Consider the following 24,981-nt stretch of genomic DNA (forward strand, 5'->3'; position numbering starts at 1 on the left):
TACTGACAATCATCACTTTGGCTGCGTGAGATTCTCCAGCTTTGTTGTTGTTGAGCAACCGAAGCACAAGCTGTTAAAGCTCCGCCCTCTTTTGGAAAGTGGGCCAGGAGCAGCAGCTCATTTGCATTTAAAAGGACACACATAAAAACGGCTTGTTTTTGCTCACACCCAAATAGGGACAAATTTGATAAGCTATAATAAATGATCTGTGGGGTATTTTGCGCTGAAACTTCACAGACACATTCTGGGAACACCAGAGACTTATATTACATCTTGTGAAAAGGAGCATAAAGTATACTTCACTTTTTACACGTACCCGAGGGTCAGCGTCATCAGAATTTCATCATCAGAAGAGTGCGTGCGTACTGTACCTGCATTGCCGGATTTTTATTACTTTGTACGCGCAGGTCTCACATGGGCATTTAATTTTTTGTAGTAATTCGTTTATCCACAAAGTGGCAACCATGCCCTGGGGGCGTCGATTCGCAAGGTAGTCAAAGAAAAGCTGCATAGAACAGAACGGAACGCATGCAAGCTACAGCGAGGATGGAGGCCTACATAGACGAGAGAATGTGTGAAGAGGTTGAACGCTAGCAAGAAAGAATGCAAAGATGTTTACATAGGTTGTAACTCGTGGCGAGAGATTGCTCAAAACGCACGTGTCGAACGCCTGTATATGCGCAAGAGTCAAATGAAGTTTACTTTGTAAGGCTGTGCGTTCGATTGTGCGCATACGTTAGCGTACGTGTAAAAAAAGAAGTATACCCAGGGCATTTATCTGTCAACGTATGTATTTCCATACCTCCACGCACCCTGCTTGCTCAGACATCACACGTCATCAGCATGTTCCATGAGGCTTTATGGGAAGTTAGACAAACAGCAACAACCTTTTACAGTTCCTCCTGAACCAAAACAATGAGCTTATGCTGCGTTCATGTCATGTCGTGATTTCCATAATTAAGAGATGGCAAACTGTGACATTCTTCTCAGAGCTGATCAAGTTCTACTCAAATTTATGAGTTTCTATGACGACACTATCAACGCCGAAATTAATCTGCAGCAGTCAGGTGGTAAAAGTCATAGATCTTTAAGTTATGTTCATTATTTTTGTCATTTTACGTGCTTTGAGACATGGGGTAATTTAAGCAGACTCTGCTCTGGCTGTGTGCGTTCATGTGTTTTGGAGGAGGCATGGCTTTGGAAAGTGCTATGAAGGGAGGGTGGGATCTTATGCTTTCAAAGCTAGCTTGCTATTATTGCTAGCCTCTGTACTCTGTCCTATAGTTTGTCTGAACTTTTTTACCCTTTGGTAGAAATGTCCACTGAGAGTCTGAGACATAATTTGGTTCTAGACAACAAACTGTCAGACAAAAATCAGAATGAACTTTTCATCACCCTTGTTTTAGAAACTACCTTTTCACAGTTTCTGCTGGGACAGGTTTCCCTGCAGGTTGCTCAATCATGCATGTGGTCTGAGTGAACCATTACCACACTGTCACTCACTGCACGTAGAGCCCTTGTCCTGTTCTCAGGGAGCAGAGACCCCATTCATCTTTAATAAAATAACTTCTGCTTTTAGAAAAACACTCTCACACTAAGACGTTTTGCCAAGCCGTAAGAATTTGACCATAACCCTGTCTGCTTGAAGATCTGAATCACGTCCGCATGCTAAATACAGGTTCAGAGTAGGGCTGGACTAGATCAATTCTTAATGGGCATGGAAATGTGTCAGAAGGGGACCTCCTCTTCTCTGTATGGAGGGGGTCGTGTTGCCAACTGCGTGTGCTCTGTTGTGAAATGTAGTGTTGTGGACATCTCTTTGTTAATGTTGAATTAATGATTTTCTCCTCTCACCCCATCAAAAGAAGATGATGGAAATGGCTTCGACTAACCCTGAATAATCAATTATATTAATGCAGGCCTGTGCTGGATATGAAGAGCATTTCTTTAAAAGGACGTAATCATCTAGCCCCAAGCACCACTGTCGTTCTGTGTTTATGTGTGCGTGTTTACAAAATTGTCCCCAGAAGTTGGCTAAATCTGACAGTGTCCTTTTGGGGACATCTGGGAATGTTCTCGTTTGGAAAAACAATTATTAATATATAAAATAGTGTTTTTTAAGAATGTAAAAAGATTTCTCATAGGGTTTAGGGTTTTTGTGGTCATTATTATTAACTTACAAAAACAAAAACAACAGATCTATGGTATGTTCTCATTTAAATAAACATTTGTTTGCTATAGTTTGTGGTCAAAAATCTCTTATGTTCACCAAGGTTTATTTTTATTTGATAAAAAATATTATAAAAACAGTCAAATAATATTACAATTTAAAATAGCTGTTTTCTATTTTAATGTACTTTAAAATGTAATTTATTCCAGTGATGCAAAGCTGAATTTTCAGCATCATTACTCCAGTCTTCAGTGTCACATGATCCTTCAAAAATCATTCTAATATGCTGATTTGTAGAAATTTTTCTTATAATTAAAACTGAAAACAGTTGTGCTGCTTAATATTTTTTCTGGAAACCGCTGATACATTTTCTCATGATGTTTTTGACTAATAGAAAGTTCAAAAGAACAGCATTTATTGTAATAGAATCTTTCGTAACATTATAATTATCTTTACTTTTGCAGTTGATCAATTTAATGCATATTTACTGAATAAAAGTATTAATTTCTTTTAAAAAAAAAATCTTACTGTCCTCAAACTTTTGAATGGTAGAGAAAATCTGACTAAACTTATTTGGAAAAACAATTCAGTAATAAAATATTGTCAATAATGTCTAAAAATGTACATTTATGGGTTAGTCTACTGTCATTATAATCAGATTTATGCAAAAACAACAGAAATATCAACAAGTTGAGTACTGACTATTTGAAAGCCAGCTTTAAATCAAACAAAGCTTTGAATATACTGATATCAACAGGTCTGATATTCAGGTTTTGGGTCACAGCCCTACATATACTATAGGGCTGTTGAATGCTCAAATCTGATTGGTTGACCAACGTTCTAAGTTGTGCAATTATTTTCAGGGAAACGCACAGCTAAAGTAGTTCTAGCAGGTCTTGATCCCATTACAGTTCCATATCACTTCGCCAAATGATTTCAGTTATCTCAATAGGTCCTGCAGCCTACAAAACCCACAACGACACCGACCAAGAAAATAAATATAGTCTGATGAATTAATCAACTCACCAGCGAGTTAATAACTGTACTGTTCTTGAAGTAGATAAACTTATAAGCTAGTTTCGCTATTAGTAGAGACACTGCTGCCATTAGAGACGCACAGACTCAGGTAGGCTAATTCACATATGCTGCTTATTCTCTCTCTCTCTCTCTCTCTCTCTCTCTCTCTCTCTCAACTGTTGATAACTGCATCAATGGTATTATTCTGCTATCAAGGCTCAAGCCTCCATTAGCAACTAGTTCTGAAATTATGTTTCAATTAGCAACGGAGGCTTTGGATTAGATGCGTAAGAAATTAGTCCCACACACAAGAGTGTTTTAAGGACAAAAACCTGACAAATATCTTGAAATACAACATCAGACCAGTGTCTTAAGGTGTAGTAACCATAGTATAAGCGGAATAATTGACTCTGGGCCGTTGAATTCTTAGAAAATAATGCACACCTGAGGTGTAACGGCCATGACGCAATTACCACCTCGGGTGTGAATTATTTTTTAAGAATTCAACGGCCAGTCGTCAATTATTCCTTACATGCCAATGTCCTCTTAATTCAATTCGCTAAATAATAAACAATTGTTTATGAAAATTATAAAAACTCAGAAAGTTTTCTGTGATGATTAGGTTTGGGGATATGGGCTAGAAAATGTCATGAGTTCAGTATAAAAACCATTACGCCTATTGAATGTCCTCACAATGATGTTTATCAGTGTGTGTGTGTGTGTGTGTGTGTGTGTGTTCTAATTTCACTGTTCATAACTGAAGAGATCCCATTGCAGTGCAACAGCAAATACAATCAATACAAATCATAGCAGAAAAGTTCAATCCTCATGTGCATTTTCATAAGTTTTATACCTGCACATTAAAATGTCTTTGTCCTCAGAATGTCGTTATGAAGCCCAACAAGGCAATCAGGAACACAGACACGCTCATCGCACATCTTACGAACAATCTAAGAATGGATAGGCTCTGTCAAAACAACGTGAGGGAAAGATTAATCACACAGTGTATTTTATAAGTCCAGTAAGGGAATGTGCCACCTGGTGGTCGGAAAGGTGACGCGCTATTTTCATTAAACTCCTCACCCAGTGACGCAAGTCTGCCGGTTTATGTGTTTTGTCACTGGAGCTGAAGAGTCCACTCCTTTCTTTCAGTTCTCAGACTAGAGGTGAGGAGACATTAACAGCCCTGTCGTCCTCGTTAGTGGCAACATTTCAACTAAATTTCCTTATTTCCTGAGCGTAGTTGTGAGGTGATGTGGAGTGTGCAGAGACTGATGAACGAGCCTCGATATCAACTGTGTGACAACTATCTACACAACACACCAACCACACCGACGGAAAGATGCAGGTATGGACGTCTAGTCAGTTTTAATGTCTCTAAATGGCATTATAAAGTTACAGTTAAACGTTTAAGATGAGTCAGTAGGCTATAGGGTGTTGTATGACCGATGCGCTTAATGTTCCCAAAATGAACAGAACTGATATTTGCGGTCGAAGAGTGAAGTATGATATGGATAAAATAGACCACTCGCTCTGTTTGGTCTCTGTTAATTTTTTTCTTTAGGTTACGTTACGTTAATTAACTTATGTGGGTGGTATGGATATTACAGCTAATAGCTTTAGTGTTACAGCGCAGACACAGATTTAGTGTCTGCTTTGTGTCGCATCATTATCTACGCCTCTTTTTCTCATTCTCAGCCTCATGTGAACTCCAAATGATTGCCTCAGTCATACTTTGTATCGTTAAACGTGAAGCTGAAGATGTGATTTTCGAGTGGATGTGAATAATGCTGTGAAGAGCACCTGTGTATTGCATCAACAGGCTCCACAGGGACTGTAGTTCAGATAATTGCATGGCTTTTTATAGGCTATGCATTAATACGAGTTTAGATTAACAATTAATTATGTTTGTTCGTCTATAATTGAGTGTTTGACATTTTTGCTGTGCATCTTGTTTGATATATTTTTCCACTCATCTTTCTTCCTCCTACAATATTTTTTTCTTTATTCTTTGTTGGTTAACAGTTGTTGTTTTTTTTAAACCCGCTTCAGAGCTTTGGTGCCTTTTTTGTTGTAGTTTGGGTACAAGTTTTTACCTGTTGCAACAACCATATTTTTCAGTCAGAGCTTGGGTGTTTTCTCACTCCTCATTTTCGCTCTGAGTGGGTTTCTCTCGCTTGTGAGTGGGGAGCGTGAAATTAAAAACCCGGAGTGGAGCTGAGTGATTATTACTAAGCTTATAATGGCTCCGATCCACTATATGGCTTCTTGTGGAACTACTTTAGGGGCCATTTACACGACACCATTTTCAACTAAAAATTGAAAACTTTTTATGCGTTTTAGTCGTTCATTTACATGACAGTGCCATTTTGGTGGTCTGAAAACGCAAACTTTTGAAAGCGAGTTTTTGAAACACCGTCTCCATGTAAACAACAAAAACACTAATCTATGAAAACAATGACATCATGCACATGCGCATTACATGTTCAGTCTATAGTGTTTCATCGCCATCTAATGGCCTGCCAGCAGAATTCAGCGTTTTTAGTCGTTTTCACAGATTTGTATGAATGGGGATCGTTTTGACAATGGTCGTCTGTACGCAGAAAAATCACTGGAAAACGTCTCCGTTTTAACCATATCGTTGTCGTGTAAACATACCCAAAAACGCGAATCTGTGAAAACGATGACGTCATGCACATGCGCATTACATGTTACTATAGTGTTTCATCGCCATCTAATGGCCTGCCAGCAGAATACAGCGTTTTTAGTCGTTTTCACAGATTTGCATGAATGGGGATCGTTTTGACAATGGTCGTCTGTACGCGGAAAACTCAAAGGAAAAACTTCTCCGTTTTAAGCATATCGTTGTCGTGTAAACGTACCCAAAAACGCTAATCTGCGAAAACAATGACATCATGCACATGCGCATTACATGTTCAGTCTATTGTGTTTCATCATCGCCATCTAATGGCCTGCCAGCAGAATACAGCGTTTTTAGTCATTTTCACAGATTTGTATGAATGGGGATCGTTTTGACAATGGTCGTCTGTACGCGGAAAAATCACTGGAAAACGTCTCCGTTTTAACCATATCGTTGTCGTGTAAACATACCCAAAAACGCGAATCTGTGAAAACGATGACGTCATGCACATGCGCATTACATGTTCAGTCTATTGTGTTTCATCGCCATCTAATGGCCTGCCTGCAGAATACAGCGTGTTTAGTCGTTTTCACGGATTTGTATGAATGGGGATCGTTTTGACAATGGTCGTCTGTACGCGGAAAAATCACTGGAAAACGTCTCCGTTTTAACCATATCGTTGTCGTGTAAACATACCCAAAAACGCTAATCTGCGAAAACAATGACGTCATGCACATGCGCATTACATGTTCAGTCTATTGTGTTTCATCGCCATCTAATGGCCTGCCTGCAGAATACAGCATGTTTAGTCGTTTTCACGGATTTGTATGAATGGGGATCGTTTTGACAATGGTCGTCTGTACGCGGAAAAATCACTGGAAAACGTCTCCGTTTTAACCATATCGTTGTTGTGTAAACATACCCAAAAACGCGAATCTGTGAAAACGATGACGTCATGCACATGCGCATTACATGTTCAGTCTATTGTGTTTCATCGCCATCTAATGGCCTGCCAGCAGAATACAGCGTGTTTAGTCGTTTTCACGGATTTGTATGAATGGGGATCGTTTTGACAATGGTCGTCTGTACGCGGAAAAATCACTGGAAAACGTCTCCGTTTTAACCATATCGTTGTCGTGTAAACATACCCAAAAACGCGAATCTGTGAAAACGATGACGTCATGCACATGCGCATTACATGTTACTATTGTGTTTCATCGCCATCTAATGGCCTGCCAGCAGAATACAGCGTGTTTAGTCGTTTTCACGGATTTGCATGAATGAGGATCGTTTTGACAATGGTCGTCTGTACGCGGAAAAATCACTGGAAAACGTCTCCGTTTTAACCATATCGTTGTCGTGTAAACATACCCAAAAACGCTAATCTGCGAAAACAATGACGTCATGCACATGCGCATTACATGTTCAGTCTATTGTGTTTCATCGCCATCTAATGGCCTGCCTGCAGAATACAGCGTGTTTAGTCGTTTTCACGGATTTGTATGAATGGGGATCGTTTTGACAATGGTCGTCTGTACGCGGAAAAATCACTGGAAAACGTCTCCGTTTTAACCATATCGTTGTCGTGTAAACATACCCAAAAACGCGAATCTGTGAAAACGATGACGTCATGCACATGCGCATTACATGTTACTATTGTGTTTCATCGCCATCTAATGGCCTGCCAGCAGAATACAGCGTGTTTAGTCGTTTTCACGGATTTGCATGAATGAGGATCGTTTTGACAATGGTCGTCTGTACGCGGAAAAATCACTGGAAAACGTCTCCGTTTTAACCATATCGTTGTTGTGTAAACATACCCAAAAACGCGAATCTGTGAAAACGATGACGTCATGCACATGCGCATTACATGTTCAGTCTATTGTGTTTCATCGCCATCTAATGGCCTGCCTGCAGAATACAGCGTGTTTAGTCGTTTTCACGGATTTGCATGAATGGGGATCGTTTTGACAATGGTCGTCTGTACGCGGAAAAATCACTGGAAAACGTCTCCGTTTTAACCATATCGTTGTCGTGTAAACATACCCAAAAACGCGAATCTGTGAAAACGATGACGTCATGCACATGCGCATTACATGTTCAGTCTATTGTGTTTCATCGCCATCTAATGGCCTGCCAGCAGAATACAGCGTGTTTAGTCGTTTTCACGGATTTGTATGAATGGGGATCGTTTTGACAATGGTCGTCTGTACGCGGAAAAATCACTGGAAAACGTCTCCGTTTTAACCATATCGTTGTCGTGTAAACATACCCAAAAACGCGAATCTGTGAAAACGATGACGTCATGCACATGCGCATTACATGTTACTATTGTGTTTCATCGCCATCTAATGGCCTGCCAGCAGAATACAGCGTGTTTAGTCGTTTTCACGGATTTGCATGAATGAGGATCGTTTTGACAATGGTCGTCTGTACGCGGAAAAATCACTGGAAAACGTCTCCGTTTTAACCATATCGTTGTCGTGTAAACATACCCAAAAACGCTAATCTGCGAAAACAATGACGTCATGCACATGCGCATTACATGTTCAGTCTATTGTGTTTCATCGCCATCTAATGGCCTGCCTGCAGAATACAGCGTGTTTAGTCGTTTTCACGGATTTGTATGAATGGGGATCGTTTTGACAATGGTCGTCTGTACGCGGAAAAATCACTGGAAAACGTCTCCGTTTTAACCATATCGTTGTCGTGTAAACATACCCAAAAACGCGAATCTGTGAAAACGATGACGTCATGCACATGCGCATTACATGTTACTATTGTGTTTCATCGCCATCTAATGGCCTGCCAGCAGAATACAGCGTGTTTAGTCGTTTTCACGGATTTGCATGAATGAGGATCGTTTTGACAATGGTCGTCTGTACGCGGAAAAATCACTGGAAAACGTCTCCGTTTTAACCATATCGTTGTTGTGTAAACATACCCAAAAACGCTAATCTGCGAAAACAATGACGTCATGCACATGCGCATTACATGTTCAGTCTATTGTGTTTCATCGCCATCTAATGGCCTGCCTGCAGAATACAGCGTGTTTAGTCGTTTTCACGGATTTGTATGAATGGGGATCGTTTTGACAATGGTCGTCTGTACGCGGAAAAATCACTGGAAAACGTCTCCGTTTTAACCATATCGTTGTTGTGTAAACATACCCAAAAACGCGAATCTGTGAAAACGATGACGTCATGCACATGCGCATTACATGTTCAGTCTATTGTGTTTCATCGCCATCTAATGGCCTGCCTGCAGAATACAGCGTGTTTAGTCGTTTTCACGGATTTGCATGAATGGGGATCGTTTTGACAATGGTCGTCTGTACGCGGAAAAATCACTGGAAAACGTCTCCGTTTTAACCATATCGTTGTCGTGTAAACATACCCAAAAACGCGAATCTGTGAAAACGATGACGTCATGCACATGCGCATTACATGTTCAGTCTATAGTGTTCCATCGCCATCTAATGGCCTGCCAGCAGAATACAGCGTGTTTAGTCGTTTTCACGGATTTGCATGAATGGGGATCGTTTTGACAATGGTCATCTGTACGCAGAAAACTCAAAGGAAAAACGTCTCCGTTTTAACCATATCGTTGTCGTGTAAACATACCCAAAAACGCTAATCTGTGAAAACAATGACATCATGCACATGCGCATTACATGTTCAGTCTATAGTGTTTCATCGCCATCTAATGGCCTGCCAGCAGAATACAGCGTGTTTAGTCGTTTTCACGGATTTGTATGAATGGGGATCGTTTTGACAATGGTCATCTGTACTCACTGGACTCACTGGAAACTCACTGGAAAACATCTCCGTTTTAACCATACCGTTGTCGTGTAAACGTACCCAAAAACGCAAATCTGTGAAAACGATGACGTCATGCACATGCGCATTACATGTTCAGTCTATAGTGTTTCATCACCATCTAATGGCCTGCCAGCGGTAATAAGCGTTTTTAGTCGTTTTCACAGATTTGTATGAATGGGGATCGTTTTGTCAATGGTCGTCTGTACGTGGAAAACTCACTGGAAAACGTCTCCGTTTTAACCATATCGTTGTCGTGTAAACGTACCCAAAAACGCGAATCTGTGAAAACGATGACGTCATGCACATGCGCATTACATGTTCAGTCTATAGTGTTTCATCATCACCATCTAATGGCCTGCCAGCAGAATACAGCGTTTTTAATCATTTTCACAGATTTGTATGAATGGGGATCGTTTTGACAATGGTCGTCTGTACTCACTGGACTCACTGGAAACTCACTGGAAAACATCTCCGTTTTAACCATATCGTTGTCATGTAAACATACCCAAAAACGCGAATCTGTGAAAACAATGACATCATGCACATGCGCATTACATGTTCAGTCTATAGTGTTTCATCATCACCATCTAATGGCCTGCCAGCAGAATACAGCGTTTTTAATCATTTTCACAGATTTGTATGAATGGGGATCGTTTTGACAATGGTCGTCTGTACGCGGAAAACTCACTGGAAAACGTCTCCGTTTTAACCATATCGTTGTCGTGTAAACATACCCAAAAACGCGAATCTGTGAAAACGATGACTTCATGCACATGCGCATTACATGTTCAGTCTATTGTGTTTCATCATCGCCATCTAATGGCCTGCCAGCAGAATACAGCGTTTTTAGTCATTTTCACAGATTTGTATGAATGGGGATCGTTTTGACAATGGTGTTGTCTGTACATGGAAAACTCAAAGTAAAAACTTCTCTGTTTTAAGCATATCGTTGTTGTGTAAACGTACCCTTAATTGGCAGAGAAGAAATATACAAATTAACTGGTCGATTTTTGTCTGAAACATACATTAATTGATATTAATTACATTGTTGAAGTGTATAATTATAGAACGGTTGTATAATGGAAATGTTGCATCCCATTAAATTCTGTGGTCCAGTCTGGCAGTTATTTCACTGTTCTAAATGTATTTATGTTATAGATATTATTGTCAAGGGTTCATCTGTGCATATGCTGCTTTTTACAAATTGCATTGACCTCATGAGGCTTATGTCATAACTGTATCTTCTAGTGAAAACAGCAGACTTCTCTCTGAAAATGTATGCAGGATTTCTCCACTCCACCCCTGCAAGCTTGTGTTTATCTGCCTCCATTTTTGACCAATGGATAGAATTCCCACCCTGCATTTTTGTTTTCGATCCTTCACACACGGATGTACATTACAGTATGGAAGAAAAGATCTGTCGACACTTCCGTTTCATTGCAATTCATTGTGATTACCTGCAGCCTTGTGCCTACAGCATAATCACAGCCATGCTGATATTTAGGACAACAGCAATCTTGGTCATGTGACATTGCTTAAATATTTTTCCACAGAGACCTTTTTCTCCCTACTAAAATCTATTTCTCGATTAACCTCTTCGTGTCATTTAACAGATTCAATTGAAGTGAATTGATTGCGCTTAGCTGGACGGAGAATAGAGGAGTTATTGAAGTGCTTGTGACTCAAGTTCCCTTGAGGCAATTTACTTTCGTGTCCATCACCCCCGTGAAAATTGATGCGTGGAGGTGCGATTGGAAGATTGCTGTCGCTATGTGTGATTACACCCAAGGCAGTCAGCCTTCACACGTTTCCAGCATGGAAAAGTTGTATAGTTCTTTTAAAAAAAATAAAAAAAGAAGAAGAAGAAGAAGAAGAAGAAGAAGAAAGAAACAATTTAATTAATTATATTCATTTTGGTTATTTCCTGTTTAAGCACAGTAAGGCAATATTCTGTACTCTGTAAAATAATAGCCTACAGTTTACTCTATAAAAGTATGGAAAGAAATGACATACTATATTTAGAATTCAGATCAGCTTCTTAAATGTGAATTCTGCAAATTTATTGAGTGACGCAAATATCATGCTTATTAATAGTAATTATAACGTTTATACTGTGCTTATATTGTACGTCTCATTTTTCTATGTACAAGTGACCAAGAGCCAAGTGTTTGGTGTTTACTTCACATGGACAAACACTCATGAAATAAAAAGCATTCATTTAATACTTTAAAATACTCAAAGACCTCAACACTTGGTTTGTGAAACATGACAAGGGTAACAATCAACTAATTGTTCATATTGGAACAAATCCATTCTGGCAAGAGCTTACTAAACATGACAATAAAAGCAACAACAACAGAAATTAAGACAGTCACACAATATTTGTTTATACTCTAGTGCATACTGGGAGGAGAACAGATGTTCTGAACTACAAAACTATTCCTGGAAACCAGATTGTGAGCAAAAGTAACAGGCAATGCATGTAAATTCAAGACGGATTATTCACATTATTTTGGATTTTTTTTGCAAATTATACTTAGTAGTTGTTAGTAAAAGAAATGTAGATTTTATTTCAAATGCCTTTATGTTATGTTCAACTGTGGTTAAATAAATAATTAAAATAAAAAAGTCCCCCTGTGGTGAAAATTAAGTTTTTAATGTTGTTTATATGTCTATGTGGTGTTTTTAATATTCTTTAAGACAAATAGAGAAGCCATATTATCCCGGTATATTTTTTCTGTTTATATAAAAAATCAGGTAGATTTAGCAATATAGTGGGTATATGGTGTATATTACGATATTATGATGAACTAAATGCCTTTGTCCACTGACGTTCTGATTTGTACAAGGCATTTCAAAGGACACTGATTTTTAGAAGGCAGACCCAGATGGCAGAGGGGAACATGGTTTGTGTAACATTAGCAACACATTATTATCAGCTGTTTGATAATGTAGTCAAGCAAAAGGCTAATCACATTAATTACCGTTATGTGTCCGACGTTGTAAAAAGCGATACCATTGTGCAGCGTTTACCTCAGTAAGATGACCGAGTGGATCGCTGAGCTTGTGCGAGTGAGTGGAGGCGGGGCTAATTAGCATAATCATAGATCTGTGTATACTAAATGAAGCAAGGGATGTAGAGTTACATTCAAACTATTTTAAGGCATGAAGAATTTTTTTTTCACAGGAAAAAAAGTTTAAATATGTAATTTTGGTGCTCAAAGATGAGTTTTAAGGGATAAAAGTATTTAAATACTTTAAATATAGTTTACTTATTATAAATTTTCATGAAATCTACAGAAGCACAGAATCAATTTCACAGCCTGAACGATTAACTCGACTGAAGAATCAGTGTTGGGGTTTTTAAAGGAGTGTTTTAGACCACTTAGACTCCTTGGGTCAGCTGTTGGGTATTTGATGTAGTCAGCTTCAGTTGACTGTCATTACGTTGTACACCCCTGTCCATGGTGCTGAAACCTGTAGTTTGTTTCTTTTACAGATGTGACGCCGCTTCTGCTGTAATAGACTCTACCTGCAATTTGAGGATTGTAATGTGAGTCCAGGTGCAGTACTGTAATTTTATGCTGGTGGAGAGGAGTGAGATGCTTCACTCGGCTGCCATGACAACAGGACTTTTCTTTGTTACTTGGCTCTTGTATACAAGCGCACGAGGCAATCCCATTGTGTCGGTGCCGGAGGGTGGGGAGAAAGAGCGTTTGGAGCGTGTTCTGACCCAGGCCAAGGAGGGTGCTCTGAGCCCTGGTGCAAGGCAGCGTTTGGAGGAGCTGAGTAATCTTGAATTGGAGGAGATCAAGGGCGTGAACAGATCTAGTGTTAGCAGGACCCGACCTAACTCAAGCCCCTTGAGACGTGGGTCCAAACTGCAGGGTAAGACCCTCGAAGCCTGGGGTGAGCAAGAATCACTCAAGCAAACTGAAGAGACTCTTACAGAAGAGGCCAACGCGTCCCTTGATGCGACTGATGAGTACGCATATCCCGATTACAGGGGTAAAGGCTGCATGGACGAGACAGGGTTTGTGTTCGCCATCGGGGAGAAATTCACCCCAGGACCCTCCACCTGCCCCTGCTTGTGCACAGATGAAGGTCCTCTGTGCGCCCAACCAGAGTGTCCAAAACTTCATCCGCGTTGCCTGCGTGTTGACACCAGCCAGTGCTGCCCACAGTGCAAAGAGAAGAAAAACTACTGTGAATTTCGAGGAAAGGTCTACTCATCTCTGGAGGAGTTTAAGGTTAGAGCAGCACATTACATGATTCATTATCCATTCCAGATGCCATCTTTAAAGGATTGGTTTACTTCAGAATTAAAATTTCCTGATAATTTACTCACGCCCATGTCATCCAAGATGCTTATATCTTTCTTTCTTCAGTCAAAAAGAAATTAAGGTCATTGAGGAAAACATTCCAGGATTTTTTCTCCATATAGTGGACTTCAGTGGGGTTCACTGGGTTGAAGGTCTAAATTGCAGCTTAAATGCAGCTTCGAAGGGCTCTACAAGATCCCAGCTGAGGACCAAGGGTCTTATCTAGTGATATGATCAGTCATTTTCTAAAAAAATAAAAATTATTTACTTTTTAACCACAAATGCTCTTCTTGCACTAGCTCTACGATGCGCCACGTATTAATATTAATACTCTGGTATACTTCAAACAAACTTCTTTTTCATTCTTCGTTTAGGGGTAAAACGAAGTTCGAAATGTGTGACCAGCGATATACTGTAAACGAACATCTGACGCCACCCACACTGCTAAGAGCAACGTTTAGATGAATATGTAAATATGTGCCGTGCACTTTCTTCTCAGTAACAAAATAAATACAACAATGAGAAAATGAGAAAACAGTAAGTATTTATTATAGAAAGCTTAAAGTTCCCGTTTTTCGTGGTTTTTTGAAGCTTTGATTGTGTTTATAGTGTGCAATATAACATGTGTTCATGTTTCGTGTGTAAAAAAAACACAGTATTTTTCACATAATTTACTTATCTGTATACCGCTGTTTCCACTGTCATAAAAATGGGCTGATGACTTCCTTGTTCTATGAAGTCCCTCCTTCAGAAATACGTAACGAGTTCTGATTGTGCCAGCGGTTCCTGTGTTGTGATTCGACAGCAGCTTAGTGAACCTTGCCCGGAAAGGTCACGCCTCTTACTATAACGTGGAGATGCACGCGCTCAGTGTTATTGTAAACATGTCTTTAATTTTACCCTATCAATTTGAGCCGGAATCAGACCCGGTGATTGGACTGCGGGATGAAAATAACAGCGTTTCGACGACATGGCGACAAACACACTCTACAAACGCAACTCTTGTGTATTCCTGTGGGCGGAGGTTAGTCAAAAAACTGTTTTAGTGACGTCATTAAAGAAGGAAGTAGAGGGATGTAGTCCAAACTGGCCGTTCGATGTAGGCGACTTCTGTTAAATAAAATATCTCGCTCGGCATTGAACTTTGAGCTTTAAAATTTTACAGATTTTATTTATACTCTAACAACAACATTACACACTAACTAAAGTTTGAAACATGGGATCACGAAGAACGGGACCTTTAAGAAAAGCGTCTGATCATAACAGCATGGGATTGTTAGCACGAGCTCTGCAAATTAGCACTCCAGTCACGTCACGTCTTCATATAACACTTTATTCAATGGATTGCTTAAAATCAAGCAGCTTTACAGTATCAAACATGAAAAACAGTGTTAGTGCCTTGTTTTGTTTTGTTTTTTTTACAAGCACAACTTCATTTTGTACTATAAAGCGGCTATCCACTGTGTTCATGTTTTCACCCGCGGAGATCTTACCTCAACAAACTCTACAGATCAAATGAGTCAAAGACGCGGTCCACGCGAGTGAAGGCGGAGCCTCGGCGCACACCTCCTATTACGTTATCGTCACTGACCTAATGGTAGTACGAAGGTGTTTTGCAGCTGGAACGAACTTTTCCTGAAAGTTCGCTTTGGCAAGCCGTTTCCAACTTCCAAAAAGAACACAAAATGAACTTCGTTTTGGCCTGATTTTGTTCGAAATGACGTCACATCAGTTCTTTCTTCGATTTCGTTTGAAGTATACCAGGGTCTTTACATAATCACGTTGGAAAGGTCATGCGTGACGTAAACGGAAGTACTGAGCAAGTGTTTAAAAAGCGAACATGCAAAGATTAAGTCAAACAGCCTTTACCAAAAAACGTAAAACAGCAATGTCGGATGATTTTGAAGTTGGAGTAGAAAATGAGATGGAGTTTTTCGCCCTTCTGCGTTACTTCTGCCTACGTCACGTGTGACCATTCCAACGTGATTACGTAATGTGTGGCGCATCGCACAGCTTGTGCAAGATGAACATTTGTGGTTAAAAAGTATATAATTTTTTTTTTTTTTTTTTTAGATAAGACCCTTATTCCTCCACTGGGATTGTCCTTTGAAGCTGCATTTAAACTGAAATTTGGACCTTCAACCTGTTGGTAGCCGTTGAAGTCCACTATATAGGAAAAATCCTGAAATGTTTTCCTCAGAAACCATCATTTCTTTTTGAATGAAGAAAGAAAGACATAAACATATTTTGGATGACATGGGGGTGAGTAAATTATCAGGAAATGTGAATTCTGAAGTTAACTAATCCTTTAAGTAGGTTTATTCTTCTCTTTTATCTGTATTCAACAGTGTCAGGAGTGCTAGAGTGACCTTTATTTTATTGCAGACTATGTGAAGACTTTGAGTTTAGATCTTTACCCCTATGAATCCCTGTTCATTATTGAGTGGGATTGAATTTCTGTGGTCCAGTGGAGTTTTCTGTCCAGTTGAAGAAATCTAATGTGTGCACATCATGTCTTGATTATGTATTGATTCCAGCAAGCCAAAAATGAGATTTCAAAATTGCACGTTTTTTCATTTTTAATCCATCACTCTTCCTCAGCCTGAGCCTTTCCCCCGGGAAGGAGGCTCGCAATAAAATAAAATGCTGTTTTTTCCTGCATTTTATGCTGTGAAAGTGTGAAGAGTTCAATTATTATGCGAAACTAATGGTGACTTATCTTGCTTAGGCTGTGTTATGTAAGAGAAGAAGACAGGCATTTTTTCTGTAAGGCCCTATTATGATGCTCTCTAATTTCGCCTTTAGTGAAAAACACTTGTCATCAGTTTCAGAGTTAGCAGCAGGTGCACAAATGATTCTTTTTGAACTGCATGTCTCACCTCACAGTGTAGCCAAAGCCATTAGCTGCTTCTACAGCTTATGCTCTTGATTCAATTTTCATTGGTTCCTCCCCCTGTGACATTGGAGTCCTTATCCAGAGCACCTGAGCTTTATGGTAAGCAAGCAGTGAGATTTATTAATGCAGAAGTCAGCATAAGTGCTTTTCACAAAGAGTGGTAATGACCAAGCACTGAATTTATTGGTTCTGCTCAGCTGTACCTAATGCATATGCAGAATGCAAAGGAAACAATTAAACCCTCGGCAGAACGAAATGAGTCCGGTATCATATCTGTTTAGTCCCACAATGTGGGTTTCTCAGGGGGAGCTGCTGAACGAATCCTTACTTGCCACTGTTGAACTTTTCAATTTTAGAAACCCCTTGTGAATTTTTATTTTCCATCACAATTGGAGGTGACACATTGTCCTCTGTTTGATTTGATAAAGATTGTCTCAGGAGATACTGTGTGCAGAAGGTTCTTTTCACAGAAATGCTAATGCAAGAAAAGTCCTTTGTACTTTATGCTTGGTAGCAGAAAAGAAGCAGTGAGCAAAACTGATCGGTTTGTTCATATATACTGTATGTGATTTCTGGGACATCTGTAGAGTCACATGAATGCTTCAGAAATCCACTGTGTGACAAGACTCTGAATTTATCACATGAATACAGTTCGGTTTAGCTTCATAAAAATGCATATGGGCACTTTTGGTGCTGTGGATTTTTAAAACCATTTTTAAATTCGCTAGTTTAATTTGGCTTTTAGCAATCTCCAAAAGTACATACACATGAATCACAGCAGAATTATAGCATTTCTCTGTTCCATCCCTGATGGAAATGACATTTAAAACATTTGTAGAATAAAATTTGCTTTTGATGTAAATATAAGTAAATACAGACAATTAAAATACTTCCACAATTTTTGCATACTTTGACAAAATACAACTTGAGTGAAAATTACGCACAGTAAAGATATTATATTTATTATGATATTTACCTGGATTTTGTACGTTTTTTCACACGTTGAAAATCATTTTATCTTAAAGCTGCTGTCCGTAAATTTGGTTGGTTAAAAATGATCCAAAATCAATTCACAACGGTAAGCTTGTAATAATGTTTTCTAATTCGAGTGGTACTGGTAGGTTTCTGGGGGAAACTCGAGCATGCCGCCGTTGGTCTTTGCGTCTGTAGTGATTTTTACTTTGTCCATTCAAGGACGCAAAGTAAAATAGGGATTGGTACTCCGCCGACGTTGTGATTTTGGATCACATGTCTCTTAAGGTGTGGTTATGAGTACAGCTCTGCGGGATGCTGGTCTCCTGGAGCACCAAAGGGTCCTAAAATCTGGAACACGCAGATGAGGCCCTGGCGTAGGTGCAGAAGGTCCTTAACAATCTAGAACACGCAGACGAAGGTACCTTGGAGTGAAGGTTTGCTCTCCTGAGCTTAACTGTGTTGCAAATGTTGTTACTTTTTCGCTGGACAGAAACTCTGAATGTAGTGTTTGTTAATGTCTCTTTCCTCACAGGCGGGAGGCTCAGAACGTGATCGTCTCTGTTGCTGCCTCACAAGCTGTAGACTAAGATCATGGGATCTGTGGTTGTCTCTCTGGACGAACCAGAGGCTCAGAACAGTGAATATATCTGTTATGTCTTCCCGATGGAGGGCAGACGCAGAATGGTGTATCTGTTGTGTCTTTCCCCTTTGACGGGCAGACTCAGAACAAGGAGTGTCTATTGAAAGGGTACCTTTATCCCTTTCTGATGAGGAGGAGATTGCAATTTGGCGCTTCTCCATTCGAGTGCTGTGATTGGCTGCTGGCATCAGAGGGGACACACAAAGTGTGTCCCACCCTTCTTTCCCCTGTGGAACTCATTTGCATAAAGCATCAGATTTTGTGTCAGATGTTGCACTACAAATAGCTGTCACTGAGAATACTTATTTCTGTGAATAAGTATGAAATGGATGTGTAGTTTGCATCAGTTCTAAGGTTTTCAAACATAGTTTTGAATGGATTTGGATGGATCTTTGTGATCTCTCTTTGTTTCACCCATTGCTGCTAAGGTCCCGAGGAATTTTTATGGCAGTCTCTGGCCAACCTTAGGAAGTAGTCTCTAGATGGGTGAAGGGCAGAAACTGCCTGTGGACCAATGAGAAGTCCTGTCCTTCCCAGGCTTGGTACAAGAGGCCTTCTTCTTGCCCCCTAAGAGGTGTCTGGATGTTGTCCTTACATCTTTATCTGATGGTGTTGGACAGTTTGTTTGTTTGTGTTAGTCCATCAAGATCCAATCAAAATGTAGCAAACCTTTGTCCACTGTTATGGACAGAGAGGGGCCCGGCCATAAACTGGACCCTGGAATGTGCTGTTCACTACACCTCATTATGTCACGTCTGTTTACATGAAGAAGGAGTCCCAGCTGGTAGGCTATATGGCATTTGAGGATGCTGCAGGTGGTGGATCATTTATAGCCTTTTCTCACAGCAGCGGGATGATTAAACTTATTATTTTGATGGTGGATAGTAATCCAGAAATGTCCAACTGACAATCATCAGTGACTACTGGAGATTCACTCATAGTCAAAAGACTTCGGACTGAGGAGTGGCTACAGAAATTGAAATCTACAGGTAACACTAATAAACATACACAAAGGCTAATACACAAAGTATAACAATAATAATAATTTGCACGGTTTGACATGATCCGAGCTAAGCGATCGTTAGATTTAATCACCATTGGTAGCACGATTTATTGTAATGCTTTTTTCTCAGTTGGTCAGAACAAAAGTGGCAGACATTTTACTTGTTCAGATGACATTTTCTGGTGAAAATTCTTATTTTGGTCATACTTCCAAGATGTAGAATCTGTGTTCCGAAGTACAGTATCCACACCGGTGCGGTGATTGACAGCAAACATTAGATTCATCAGCGCTGAGGAGCCATGCCAATGCACAACCCATGTAAAGATGATAATTCCACAAATAACTGCAATTGCAAGTTTCAAACAGAGATGGCGACAAAGAGGCAAAACTTCCGGACTGCAGCTTTAAGCATAATAATGTTGTGTCCTTGGGTAAAACAATTTATTGTTTGTGATGGAAAAGACTCTACAACTGATGGACAATCATAATGGTCATAAAAAAATTATGTAAATCATTGGTAGTACTTTACAATATAGTCCCATTAGTTACCATTAGTTAATACATTTGTTACAGAATTTAGTATTTTTTGTTAACATACAACAGTTCATTGTTAGTTCGATTAGCTCAGATTCATTAAATAATGTTATACTACAGGGCTGTTGAATGCTTGAATCTGATTGGTTGACAAATGTCCTAAGGTGTGTGTAAAAACGCACAGCTTAAGTAGTTCCAGTCAGGTCTTGACGCATTACATGTCCATATCACTTTGCCAAATGATTTCTGTTACAGCCTAAAGGCAGGAACACACCAAGCCGACGGTCGGCCGTTGGGCAGTTTTTTTCGTCGGCCGACTAAGTTTTCTCAGTGTGTTCCGCACCGTCGGCTGAAGTTGGTCCTCGTTGGCCTTTTTTCGGCCGATTCGACATGTTAAATCGGCGTTGGAGCTCGTCGGTCCGTCGGGCCATTGGATCATTCTGATTGGCTGTTCAGCTACTGCCGCCTGCTGTTTCAGAAAGGCATTTCATCTCACGCAGGCTCAGAACTGACGTGCTGCTTGGCCGTCGGCTGTTTAGCATCGGTTTGGTGTGTCAGGGCAACTTTGGACACAGACGCTGCCGACGTGAGCAAACCCCGCAGTCAGCTTTCGTTGCCACTAGTTCGTCGGCGTCGGCTTGGTGTGTTCTGGCCTTAAAACAGCACAAGAACCAAAACCCTCAATGACACTGACCAAGCAAATAAATATAGTAAACAATAGGATAAAAACACCAAATCTGCTTCACGTATTTGCATTATTTGCATTATTTTCTAATAAGTCAACAGCCCTTATTTAACAGATACAACCTTTAATAATATATTAGTAAATGTTGAAATTAACATTAATTAAGATGATTTAGAAGTATTTTTCATTGTTAGCTCATGTTAACTGATGTCAGCAAATGGAATCTTGTTGTAAAATGTTACCAAACATTTAAAAATGGAAATGGTTTATGTTTTAAACTTTTTTTAGATGATCATAACGTTAATTTATTGAAAGTCTGTCTGAGACATGGGCAAAACAATAAAATCTATTTATAAAAGACATTTAAAAAATCGCAAACGTAAATGAATGCATGGTCAAAAAGTTTTCAAGACCATTTTAATGTGACCTTTTTAAAAAGTTTTAATAAAAATCAACCCTTGGGACATAAAAGTGCCTGTAGCTGAAGAATCACTCAAAAAAAAGTAGACAGGTATTGATATTCATCCATAATGAATGGGCTCGAGCGTAAGGCATGACTCAAGAGTTCCCCATGGACATAAATATGGAAAGAAAGGAAGTGAGATGAGCGATGCCAGAGGTATTGCCAGAAGGAATTAGGTAAGCATTGTTAATATACTCCAAGATTGGCAGAAATATATGAGCATGCTCATCAATTAAATTGAACAATCGGTTCCCTCAAAGAAGCACACTACAAATCAGAGCTCTTGTTCTTCTTGCTCTGATGATTGAAACTCATATCAATCGTAATAGTATTATGAATGCTGCAAAGGAGTGTTTTGTTTCTTGTCTGGTTATGTTTCTAGGTGTCTCCGTGCGAGAAGTGCCGTTGTGAGCCCAGTGGAGAGGTTTTGTGTTCCGTGTCCGCTTGCCCACAGACAGAGTGTGTTGATCCGGAATATGAGCCTGACCAGTGCTGCCCGGTGTGTAAGAGCGGTAAGTGGTCGTGTTCTTCCAGCCTTTCTCTCTTTCTCTGTTTCTCCTCCTCATACCTTCTAAACCACCACCCCTGAACTGCAGAACCCCCGCTGTGTCCCCCAGGAGCGAGAGAGGTAGGTTCGAATCGCTTCTGTAAAATGACCACTGAGACTCCTGTCCACTACATCCAATTACCACACCATGAAGAAAATTCACAGAAAGCATGCACAGAGCGGCAGATCTCGCCACCTCTTGTATGCCTTACGTGTGGATCCATCTCATTGTTTTATAAAAGCCAGTTTACCATCAGTGAGGTGATGCAAACCCAAAGAGATTATATTTGTCTGAAGGCCTTTGTTTAAGATAGTTGCTGAGATGCATTATTCAGATAGCAGTAGCACTAATGAACCTGCAAAGTTGGTCTGCTTGTTTCCAGGAGGTGAGGTGATTAGCACAGGCAGGTGTTTCTGTTGCAGTCTGCTGTCTCCAGCCCTAGGGCACAGATGATTAAACTTTTACGCATGTTTTTTCCATCCATTTTGCTAGAAATATAGAAGTATAAGGTACATAAATGTACTCCTTTGTCAAAGCGCCCACCGCAGTGAAGGAAATATTTTCAAAGCCACTCTACATAAAAAGCTCCCTTTGCATGGCAGCCTTTTCTTGCTCTGTTACAAAACCTAGTGAGCTGCCTACAGGAGCAGCATTTTAAGAGATACTGGGAGTGCTCCCGACAAGACTGCTGTTCCGCAAGGAATCTGAGATACCTTCTTTTGGCCAAATGTTTAGGCAGTGTATTTAAAAGCCTTTCTTAATTTAGGTCAGTGTAAATTTACATTTCCGTTCAAATTTTGGGGTTGGTACGATTCTTAAAATGTTTAAAATGCTCCCACTCCATTCTTGGCCACTATAGAGGTTGCGTAGAAGCTCTGACTATATACTAGAAGAGGTAATGGTCTAACGAAATCCAAATGTTGGAATTTTTTTTTACTGTAGTACCTTTTTTCAAGTGCAAAAATATCCTTAGTCCTCCATGGTTTATAATGATTGTGAATTGGGGGGGGGGGGGGGGGGGATTTGAAGTAAAAAATAATGCATCCATCCATAAAAAAAGTAATCCATATGGCTCCAGTGGGTTAATAAAGGCCTTCTGAAGCGAAGCCATGTGTTTTTGTTAGAAAAATATCCATATTTAAAACTTAGAATAACTAGCTTCAGACAGACGGCCATACGCACACTGCACAAGTCGACTTGCGCCAAATGAGTTAACCCTGACACGATGTTTGACACAGGATGTAAGAGTATTGTAAGCTTAGACGCGTCTTGTGGTTCAAACAAATAGGGCTGTGAAACAAACTCAACACTCTTCTCTTATATCGAAATCCTCCGAAATTTCTCTTTAAAAATGATAGTTTTAGCCTTATAATCTGTGTCCAATGATTTGTTTTGCTCTATCCTCTGTGCATCTGCATTCGTCATTAGGTTGTGCATCAGGTCAAAGGATATTATTCCGCCGCAAATCGACTTGTGGAATATAAAAATATTCCACAAGTGGAAAAATATGGATATTTTTCTTACGAAAAATGCATCGCTTCACTTCAGAAGGCCTTTATTAACCCACTGGAGTCGTATGGATTACTTTTTTTTATGGATGGATGCATTATTTTTGACTTCAAAACGTGGCCCCCCATTCACAAATATTATAAACCTTGGAGGACTACAGATATTTTTAAATATGTCTCTGATTGTGTTTGTCTGAAAGAAGATAGTCATATACATCCTAGGTGTATGAGGGTGAGTAAATCATGGGATAATTTTCATTTTTGGGTGAACTATCCCTTTAAATTGTCATTTAAAAAGCCAGTAAAACCTGTTTAAAATGTACATTTTGTTAGACCATTACCTCTAGTACAAAGCCCAAATTTTAGCTTTAAAGCATCCTTTACCTGGCTGAGAAACAGCACTGTGAAATGAATTCAGCAGTAATAAAAATAATAATTTTGTTAGTCCATAGCCACTCGTATCAAGCCTGCATGTTAACTTTAACACAACCTCTATTGGTGACTGAGAAATAGCCCGTGAAATGGGCTGATTGCGCAACAGATGGCTCTGAATGTATTGGTCCATATGGGAATTTCAAGGGTTCATAAAAAAAATATTGGTACAGTAAAAAATTAGGGTTTCTTTAGTCCATTGCCACTAGTATAAAGCATGCGTTTAGCTTTATACACTGATTGTGCAATAGAACAATAATGTATTAATTGCTCCATAGGAACTTCAAGGGTTCATAAAAATATATTGAAAAGGTGCCCTGAATACCCTAGCTACAGCCCTGTATATGCCCCATTTGTGTGTATAGGACCATTTCCGTTGTGTTGTTGCTTGATTTCGCTGTGTTTTTAACTTGTGTTTGCTGTTCACATTTAGTTGAGTTGTACACTACTGGGCCACTGTACTTGAGGCTGCATTTATTTGATCAAAAATACAGTAAAGACTGAGTGGTAGCATTGGTTTTCAGCGTGAATGCTGCAAAAACCACACAAAACACATCTAAAGTGGGAAAGAGCTTCGTGATTGACTGTACAAAATACAAATAGATTTGACAAGAAATCTGAGGTATATTTTCACAGACTGCCGAAAGCTACAGAAAAGAAAAGCAAATGGATTGCTGCAATTCACAGAAACAACTGGACTCCAGGCAGCGAAACGTGGATTTGCAGTTATCATTTTGTGTCAATATGTTGAATTTTGAGGTAAAATTACACCCTATATATTGAATTGACAAGTCATAAATTAAATATTTACCATCTTATATTGGATTTTTTTAAATAAACGCTGACAAAATCTATACAAGTTTAAAGGTTGGAAGATATGACGATATACTGTATATAACATTGATATAAGTGATCACCTAAATTTAGACCTACCTATATTGTATTTATATAAAGCATTCACAGGCAAATTTGCTTTATGTTTTTCTCCGGCATCGAAATCAAGCACATATAAATGTCAGGAAACACGATTCCTGGCTACATGTCAATATCCATGGATCACTGGATCTTTGGTAAGTCCAAACTTTAGTTAACTTAACTTTTTTGCAGTTTCCCCTATTAAATCCAGTTATGCAGCAGGCTCTTTTGCCATTCCGATGGCAAATCCTCTATACTTAAATTTATGTTATTGATCCTTTTTGTAAAGTACAGAAAAAAATAAAGTTAAAAAGGAAATATTTCATTATAGGATCATGCTGTTAGTATAGCAACATGTTAACGTCAAACTCTATTGATATCAATTGAAAGTTGAGTGAAGAACGCTCTTTG

The 24,981-nt window shown here is 39.5% G+C and overlaps 1 protein-coding gene across 1 annotated transcript in view; it reads left to right on the top strand.

The window, feature by feature from the left end:
• Window positions 1-4,067: 4,067 nt before the first annotated feature.
• The window catches only part of vwc2 (von Willebrand factor C domain containing 2), a 38,056-nt gene continuing 17,142 nt past the window's right edge, over window positions 4,068-24,981 (top strand). The window contains exons 1-5 of the mRNA XM_048204342.1: window positions 4,068-4,353; window positions 4,431-4,535; window positions 13,149-13,202; window positions 13,314-13,899; window positions 21,550-21,679. Of these exons, the coding sequence (XP_048060299.1) occupies window positions 4,441-4,535; window positions 13,149-13,202; window positions 13,314-13,899; window positions 21,550-21,679 (865 nt within the window). The 5' untranslated portion in view covers window positions 4,068-4,353; window positions 4,431-4,440. The remainder of the gene's footprint in view (window positions 4,354-4,430; window positions 4,536-13,148; window positions 13,203-13,313; window positions 13,900-21,549; window positions 21,680-24,981) is intronic.

This window comes from Megalobrama amblycephala, linkage group LG10, assembly GCF_018812025.1.
Source record: "Megalobrama amblycephala isolate DHTTF-2021 linkage group LG10, ASM1881202v1, whole genome shotgun sequence".
NCBI lineage: Eukaryota > Metazoa > Chordata > Actinopteri > Cypriniformes > Xenocyprididae > Megalobrama > Megalobrama amblycephala.